The 8,922-nt window shown below is 43.8% G+C and overlaps 1 protein-coding gene across 2 annotated transcripts; it reads right to left on the bottom strand.

Moving 5' to 3' along the window:
- Window positions 1–1,533: 1,533 nt before the first annotated feature.
- On the bottom strand, window positions 1,534–8,235 carry LOC104562380 (toll-like receptor 2 type-2). Of its 2 annotated transcripts, XM_061992640.1 has the most exons (3): window positions 8,167–8,235; window positions 5,792–5,911; window positions 1,534–4,080 (listed from the first exon to the last, which is right to left on the bottom strand). In XM_061992640.1, exon 3 carries the CDS (start codon window positions 4,070–4,072, stop codon window positions 1,721–1,723), a length of 2,352 nt encoding a protein of 783 aa, XP_061848624.1. In that variant the 5' UTR covers window positions 4,073–4,080; window positions 5,792–5,911; window positions 8,167–8,235; the 3' UTR covers window positions 1,534–1,720. The 2 variants fall into 2 exon arrangements, with proteins under 2 accessions (XP_061848624.1, XP_010206756.2); XM_010208454.2 differs by lacking the exon at window positions 8,167–8,235 and having other exon boundaries at window positions 5,792–5,965.
- Between the last annotated feature and the right edge of the window lie 687 nt (window positions 8,236–8,922).

The following is an 8,922-nucleotide window of genomic DNA, read 5'->3' as shown; positions in this document are numbered from 1 at the left end:
ACTGCCTGAAGCCATCTACCGGTGAAGGTGAAGTCTAGATGCTAAAAATAGGAAACAATGAAATGTTTAAAAATTAAGTAAATAAAAGAAAGCAAATCTTAAGTGCATAGAAATAAGGTGGCTTTTTTTGGCTTAGATGAAGTAGCAAAGTTAATAATTCTTATAATGCATCATGCCTCTATTCATGTATGCAAAAATGCATGTTAATAAAGTGTTCATTTGCCTTACACTGTCAGAGTTGCCTAATTGTGGATGTAGTGGAGGAATGTTTGTCCTTAGCTTTCTCAACAGCTAACAAAAGATGGGGACTTCTGCTCTCAGTAGCACTCAGTGCAGAGAACTTCCTAAAAGCAGTAACAGACAGGTGAGATGAAACTTACAATTACAACTCAATTACAAATATTGAGGTGTTTGAACAGAGATTTTGCATGTCGGATGCCCAAGACCAAAACACAATACTAAAACCACTATCTTGTACGTGATCTCCTCACAGGTACAGTGTAGGCATTTCCATGTAATGGAAATATAGTACAATGAAACTAGACAGAAATCACCCTCCATAGGTGTCTTTCACCAAGAAAGTTGTCTACCATAGAACATATAAACAAAAGCCAGAGCCACAGTGTGAAAATGAATTTTTACATTACGCCTTGCAGCTGTGATCCCGAGGAGATATGGACTTTTGACTTACACTGATTGTGAAATACTGATGAAAATCAATTCTTACATCCACTAACTAGGAGAGCTCGGGCAAAAATCTTTGCTGTGTAAACTGACTTTTATTGCTTTTGGTTAGAAGTGATTGATATAAAGAATGCAGAAAAAATTCTTGGCTAGGCAGGCTGTCTCCTAAAGCTTTTGCAAAGATAAAGATATACATATTACGTAGCTTTATATCTAAACAACTTTAATCATTAAATATTTAACTGAAACAGCTTTAGCTAACACTGTTGATTAACGTGTGTAGACAATTACTGTGGTTTAACCCTGGGAGGCAGCTCAGCACCACACATACTCCCTCTGGAGCGAGATGGGGGAGATAATCAGAAGGCTAAAAGTGACTAAACTCTTGTGCTGAGATGCAAATAGTTCAATAAGTAAAACAAAGGCTGCATGCAAGCAAAGCAAGATAAGGAACTTGTTCATTACTTCCCATTAATGGGCGGATGTTTAGCACTTTCCATGAAAGCAAGGCTCCCTACACATAACAGTTACTTGGGGAGACAAACAGCAGAAGTCCAAATGTCCTCCCTTCCTCTTTCTGTCACACACATTTTATTGCCAAGTGTGACATTATATGGTATGGGACATTCCTTTAGTTAGCTGGATCAGCTGCCTCGGCTGTGTCCCCTCACAACTTTTTGCATCCATCCAGCCCACTCACTAGCAGGACAGTGTGAGAAACAGAAAACGCCTGGACTCTGTATAAGCACTGTTCAGCATTAATGAAAACATCCTTGTGTTATCAACACTGTTTTGGTCACAAATCCGAACCACAGTACTGTAGTAGCAACTATGAAGAACATTGTCTCTATTCCAGTCCAAACCAGTAAAAGATTTCGTAACAAGAGCTACAAAAAGAAAACAATCTCACAGAAAGTAATAGAATTTGCATTAGCTTGGATCTCTGTTCCCGAGATATGGATAGGTGATGGGACAAATGGACAAGGAAACAAATCCAGAGTACATTTGCTACAAATTGATTCTTTAATGTCCCTGTCTAGGATTTTAAAGCTACTTTCAAATTAAACCAAAACATGTCCTGCTGTTCTTCTTCAAGGGGCCACTCCAGGTATGTCTTGGTGTTCATGATCTTCCTCAGCTTGCAGAACCTCTTGGGAATCGCTTGGCTCTGGATGGGCTCCAGGAGGACAAGAATCGCTGCGTCATTGTTCTCATCAAAGAGACGGAAGTGGGAGAAGTCCAGCTCATATTTGCACCACTCGCTCTGCACAAAGTGCTCGGACAGCACAAAGAGCGTCTTGTGGCTCTTCTCCATGGAGTCAATGATGTTGTCCATGATCCACTTCCCTGGCACAAAGTCCCGCTTGTGCAGGCAGAGCCGAAACGGGGGGCAGGCCTGCTCCAGCTCCCGCACCATGATGTTTTCCACCCAATCGGAGTCGTTCTCGCTGTAGGAGACAAAGGCGTCATAGCAGACGTCCTTTGGGGGGGCTTGCTTGGGCTTCCTCTTGGCGCGCAGCCATGCCCACGTCATCCTCAGGTACCAGACCGCATGGTACTTGTATCCAATAGCCACGAGGACCAGGATGGCCAGGAACACCAGGGCGCAGATCAACACCACCACGAGGGACCTGTGGCACTCCATCAGGGAGAGGTGCACGGCCCCAACCTGCGCCCCTCTCACGGCCAAGGGAGAGTCGCAGATGTACTTGTCTGGCCACCCCACCAGCACCTGGGCGATCCTGGCCTGGTGGTGGATGAAGGAGAGGAACTCACAGGAGCAGATGAAGTTATTGTCACTGGCATCCAGCAGCTCCATTTGCCTGAAGGACTCAAACTCTTCTCTGGAGAAGCTGTTCAGCTTGTTTCTCCTCACTGACAAGGCCACCAAGTTAGGGATGGGTGCAGCCCCAGGCAAGGTCTTCAACTGGTTTTTTGCCAGGTACAACACTTTGAGAAATGGGAGCTGCAGTCCAAACTCCTTCAGGTTGTTAGCGCTGACGTCCAGCACTTCCAGAGTTGTGGGAATGCAAGTCGTTAGCTTAGGAATTTGAGTGCTGGAGAGATTTAAATGTTTCAGGTTTTTTGGCCATTCACAGACATCTGGAATCTCACCAAAATTATTTTGGCTAATGTCTAAGAGAGTTAGGTTTCTCAGATGAGACAAACTTTTACCCGTCATTTCTAAGTCACTCAGTGAATTCTGACTTAAATTTAGAGTTTGTAGTGAGGGCCAACCACCCTCACAAGCTGAATGCTCCAAGCTCTGGTCTCCAAGCAAATTCGCACTAAGGTCAAGATACTCTAATGACAGAAGATGTTGTGAAAGGCTGCATGGTACCAAAAATACCTTGGTGTTTTCAACTGTGACTTTAGTAAGAAGAGATAGTAGACTTATCACATCCCGAAGATCTGTAAATAAATAGAATTCTTCTATTGATAATTTCTCTATTGTCAGAACTCTAACAGTCTGTGACTGGTTTGCATGAAGTTGTCCTTTCCATCGTCCAGTTCCCAAGAGTCTACAATCTATCATCTCCACTTCTACTAAGTTTGGCATGTCTTCTAAAATGCTGACAAGCTCAGGTACAGTATCATCTGTTAACAAGGTTCTCTTAAAAGAAATTTTCTTTGCAAAAGAAGAAGACATGACTCTCAATAGTGGCATTTCAGCAGGTATACTGAATGCTATTCTTCTCACTTCTAACCAAACAACAGAGTGCACAAGGTCTCTGACAACTGCTGAGAACACAGTAGTATTTTGCAGGTTTATGATCATGTGATTTATCTTCTTAACTGATTTCAAACTTCCCGGCTCATACTGACTGAGATTGCCACCGTCAATCCACAACTTGTCAAGAAGCTCAATGCCCTCAAAGTTCCCTTGCCTTATTGTGGAGAACCCTGGGTTGCCCAGGTGGAGAGAGCTCAGGTTCCTCAGGCTAGAAAAGACAGAGCCTTCCCCCAAGTCTTTGTAAGAGTTCCCTTGAAGATGGAGATGCTGGAGCGAAAAAAGGTGTCTGAACCATGCAGGGGACAAGTGAGCCAAGCTGTTATTTGATAAGTCCAAGAGCTGCAGTTTCCCAAGGGAGCGAAACGCATCCTCATCTATCGAGCTGATTTTGTTGGACTGCAGCAGCAGGGCTCTCAGGTTCACAGCCTGCTGCAGATCCTGGGATTGGATGTGCGTTATCCTGTTGTGGGACAGGTCCAATGTTGTGATTTTGGCTGTGAGTCCCCGGGGAATAAAGTCCAAGCCCATGGAAGAGCAGTTGCAAAGCTGAGTGGCATCGCATGAAGGACAAGCCTGCTTCAGCGCTTGCTCTTCAGAGAGGTTTGCAGCTAAGACCATGTAGATGGCCCACACTTGCCAGGTGTGTGTAGTCATTATTTTGCCTAACGTATGAAATACAGTCAGAGTAAGTATAAGATTAACATTTAGTTTTGAAGAAGGTACATTTTGGATATATCTAAACCATAACCTTTATTGTTCTGTCCTGTTGAAGGCATTATAAATATATTTAGTTTTAACACTGTTTAGAGATTAAATAGTTTAGTCAAAAAAGGCATACGATATACAAATATTACAGAATCATTTGTTAAGAGCTAGTTACATTGAATTTATCTTTTTTCCCTGTGGTTTCTACTTTTGTAATAAGGCTATCAAGTCTTTTGGAGATTCAGCTAAACATCTGAATAATCACCAGATTCTTACTAATCTAATCCTTCACCTATTTAGGAAATAGTCCCCATACATCACCCTTAGCCCTGTCTTAGGTCTTTTTCTTCTGTATCAGTGAATATTATTTTGTACATTCATGTTTTACTACAGGGAGTCTCCTGTATGTGTCTGAAATCCTGGTTAAATCAAGAAGAGGTAGCGTCTTGCAGGAGATAGTGACGTTTGCATTTAAATATTCCTTTCAAGCATATGTCTAATCTCAGTTCTGATAATAGGGAGAAGAGGGCTATATGCAGTTTCATTTTCTTCCCTGATTTTACGTGCCTTTGGCTATTCTGATTGCAAAGGAGCTAGGAGCAGAGAGGTAAGTATTTACCTGGATGTCTGTGTAGGCCATTGTTATCATGTTCCCATCAGTCTGATACTTGCTAATGAAATCTGAACTGGGAAAATTGACCATTGTAACCCACTAACTCTTAGCTCTTTCTTTTTACTGCCACATCCTTCTCCTCTATTAGTGTTTTTTTTCTGCTTTGAGTTTCTGTAGCAGAGAGAAGTTGAGGCCCAGCCATGAAGAAGAGCCAGGGTCTTTTGGAGCCTCCTGCAGATCAGATCAACTGGCAGAACTAGATCAGCTTTTTCCAGCCCCAAAGCCTGTTCCTCATCTTCTGAACTAAAATGATTCAAGAGAAGCCACACAGCTGTGGATCCTCTGTCACTTCTCTTGCCTCTCACAGATGTACCTTAGTGTGTAATTATAGTACTGATTTGACATGTTTTTTTTGTGTTAACAGAGCTTGCTCCAATATCCATCCTGTTTTTACTCCCAACAAACTCAGTTTAGTTCTTCCATCCCTCTGAGGAGCTGGAGAAACGATTCTTAAAGCCTGAGATGGCTGTTTTTCCTTCAAAACATTTATTACATATTGAATTATAACACTTTTTTGTTTACGCTTTCTTGACGAGGCTCAAAGAGCACTTTTAAAGTATAACTTTCCCCGGTGTGACATAAACCCCCCTACCTCAGCAGGTATCTTACTGAAGGTTGAAGTAGTGAACCAACCCCCCAAAAGGCCAATTCACGGGTTCCCAAACATCATCATAGGCTCTGTATCAGGTTAATTGGGTTATGTTGGCTCACCAAGGAGTACTTTCTCCTTAAGTCATCCCATTGAGACTCTGTGCAGACCTGCTGTACTTTGAATTTATATTTCAATTTGTTTTACAATAGCTTACCCACACAGACAAGTTCATACAGATAAGTCCTACCCTTCTGGTTGCATTGTTTTTAGCCAGAGTGCTTAAAATAATTCAAAAGAGGCAGAATTAGCTGAGATTGTTTGGGCATATGGGCAGAAAAGGAAAAGTGGTGCATATTTTTTTCAGTCTGTCTCTTCCCACTTGAAGGATGATAAACATTTTTACCTCTTGTGTTATTTTACTTTAATCTCTGTCTCTCTCTGATGCAGAGCTTTGGGTCTTGAAGGACACAGTCCTCTCTTCTGTCATTAGAAGCCCACAGCTGAGCTGGTCACCTGCCACATCCTCCAATGTCAATGGAGAGAAATAACAACTTTTAGCAGCAATTCACGTTGTGTCTCTTAGACAGTCACATTAAAATCTGAGGACTACAAGAGAAATGATAGCATTAATTTAAAATGGAGCACCATTGTTTAGATGCCTAGAGATCTGTGCATGTGAATCCCACCCAAAGAATTGCAATCTGTACTCACACTCACCTGTTGTTCAGCTGAGGGTCTTTTATGGAGCTTTTTGTGGTCTTGCGAGTCTGTGTGGATTACACAGTACTGTAGGGCCATAGGAACAAAGCTATGAGTAAGATGAGTTTCACGAGCAATGAATTTAAGTGGGATTTTTTAAAGTTGGCATCAAAATTCGTACTGTTAGAAAAAGCCACATTGAAGCTGAAATGCAGCTAATGAGATGGACACTTGTGCAGATGCCCTTATACCATAAGACATAGGGATGAACGAGACATTTGAAGTGTTTCTGAGTTATGGATAAAGGGTTCAAGTCATCAGACATGCACAGGATTATCTTCCCTGGGCCAGGCCAATAGAAGTATTTAAGGAAATATGTGCATAAACAAAACCACAAGTGCTAACAGAACGAGGTTCTATAACTGCTAACAAATGCTAAAGGCTAATGTAACTGCTAGAATAAAGCATGCCAATAGTGTGCAAACTGATTCCAGCTTGGGGAACACTATCAAGCTAGATGAGGGCTGGCAAGTGTGAGCAGTGTTACGGTGTCTGCAGCAAGGGGGTCACTGAATGGTGAAGGGATAGATCCACAAGCAGACTTGGCAAAGCTGCTACTTTCCACAGGGTTGCGTGTGGATTACCTTTGTCCTGCCTGTCACTCACCAGCATTGTCTTAATAGCATGTATGCATATACACACACAATCACACATCTATAGGCATGCCCCTTCTCACAGAATCACAGAATCTCAAGGCTTGGAAGGGACCTTGAAAGAGCATCTATTCTAACCCCTCTGCCACAGCAGGACCACCTAGAGTAGGTCACACAGGAACTCATCCAGGTGTGTTTTGAATGTCTCTGGAGAAAGAAACTCCACAATCCACCTGGGCAGCCTGTTCCAGTGCTCTGTCACCCTCACAGTGAAGAAATTCTTCCTTGTATTTCTTTGGAATCTCTTATGTTCCAGTTTATACCCATTGCCCCTTGTCCTATCATTGGTCATCATTGAGAAGAGTCTGGCTCCATCCTCCTGACACCTGCCCTTTACATATTTGTTAACATTAATAAGTTCACTCCTCAGTCTCCTCTTCTCCAAGCTAAAGAGCCCCAGCTCCCTCAGCCTTTCATCATAAGGGAGATGCTCCACTCCCTTCAGCATCTTTGTGGCCCTGTGCTGAACTCTCTCCAGCAGCTCCCTGTCCTTCTTGAACTGAGGAGCCCGGGACTAGACACAATACTCCAGATGTGGTCTCATGAGGGCAGAGTAGAGGGGGAGGAGAATCCCTCTTGATCTACTGCCCACAGTCTTTTTAATATACCCCAGGATGCCGTTGGCCTTCTTGGCCACGAGGGCCCATTGCTGGCTCATGGTCATCCTGCTGCCCACCAGCATCCCCAGGTCCCTTTCCCCTACACTACTCTCTAACAGTTCATTCCCCAGCCTGTACTGGTATGTGGGGTTATTCTTTGCCAGATGCATGTGCCCAACACAGAGGATGTGCAACAAACAGAGCAGTTAGGTGAGGAGATAGCTGATCTCAGTGCCCTGAGACCGTTGCTGAATGAGCTCTTTCCTGGCTGAATGCCTAAGAAAAATGCAGCTCACCTTCATGCCCAGCCTTCCCTGGGCAGTCAGTATTGATGCACAAGTGGAATAGCATAGAAACAAGACAAAGAACATACAAAGCACCCTCCAACAAGGAAGCCGAGCAGAAAGTGCAGGGTGTGACTCATCTTGCCTCTTTTATTTGCTGCTTTCCTCTCTGCCCTTTCCTGAAGATTGCTCCCATCAGCATGTCCTGGCTCTTCTGGGGAGCCTTCCTTTCACTGCTCACCTGCCATGCAGCTCTGCCAGCTGCTTGTGATGCCAACTGCCTGCTTCACTTTTACTGTCAGCCAGTAAGCCCTCCCCATTCTGCACTCCTGCAGGAGCTGGCCCCTGCCCAGCAGCCCCAAGCACCCCACGCAGGCGAGGAGGACTCAGTGATAGAGATTAAGTAAGCTCTTCGCAGTGCTCCCTCTTTGCTTCTTGCTGTGACATGACCAGTGTTCCACTCTCTTTTCAGCCTCTACCCACCTGCAAACCCACCGCTGTGGAGAAGAGGTTCCCAGGGATGTCAGCTCCAGCTTCGGTGCCTGCACGCCAGTTAACCTGCGTTGTGTTTCGTCTCTCTTACTGCTTGGTCTTTACCCAGCTTCCTGTCAATGCTGCCAGTTTTGTTTCCACTTCACTTCTTGGCCTTGGCTGTGTAAGTAGGGGAACTCCCACTCAGGGGATCTGATTGGCGTAAGAGCAATAACACTATCAGTCCTTTTAAATCTGCCAACCCATTGAAGTCTTGTGCGAAAGGTAAGGCTTCTCATACCTCTGATCCTCTCTTTGAAATGACCAGCAAAATACATATTTCCTTTCTTATATCTGGGCATGCAGGCTCCTAAGCTGTGTTATCACTGCTCAGTGTTTGCTATCAGATGATTCACGCATCACTTACCTGGAGTTCAGACTTGATTGGCTTGTGAGCTATTCTCCTCCAAGAGAGTGAACAGAAATTTTCTTTTGTAGCAGACTTTGGGCTAACCCTAGAGATATCATTATAACAGGAAAGTGGAACCGAAAGTGGTGTTCACAAGCTACACTCACAGAAACTATCACCTCAGGTGTCTACGTACATGTAGACATGCGCACAGGAGTGTGAATATTGACATTTGCATAGGCATGTACACAGTTATAGATGAATACGTACATATATACCAACATACAGATGAGTATATAAGCATTTTTTCCCCATTTTTCAAGTACTTAGTCCATGCACCAATGCTCTGTTATTTCACC

Source organism: Colius striatus, chromosome 3 (genome assembly GCF_028858725.1).
Source record: "Colius striatus isolate bColStr4 chromosome 3, bColStr4.1.hap1, whole genome shotgun sequence".
In the NCBI taxonomy this organism is placed as follows: domain Eukaryota; kingdom Metazoa; phylum Chordata; class Aves; order Coliiformes; family Coliidae; genus Colius; species Colius striatus.
This window is presented reverse-complemented; position numbering and strand designations above follow the sequence as displayed.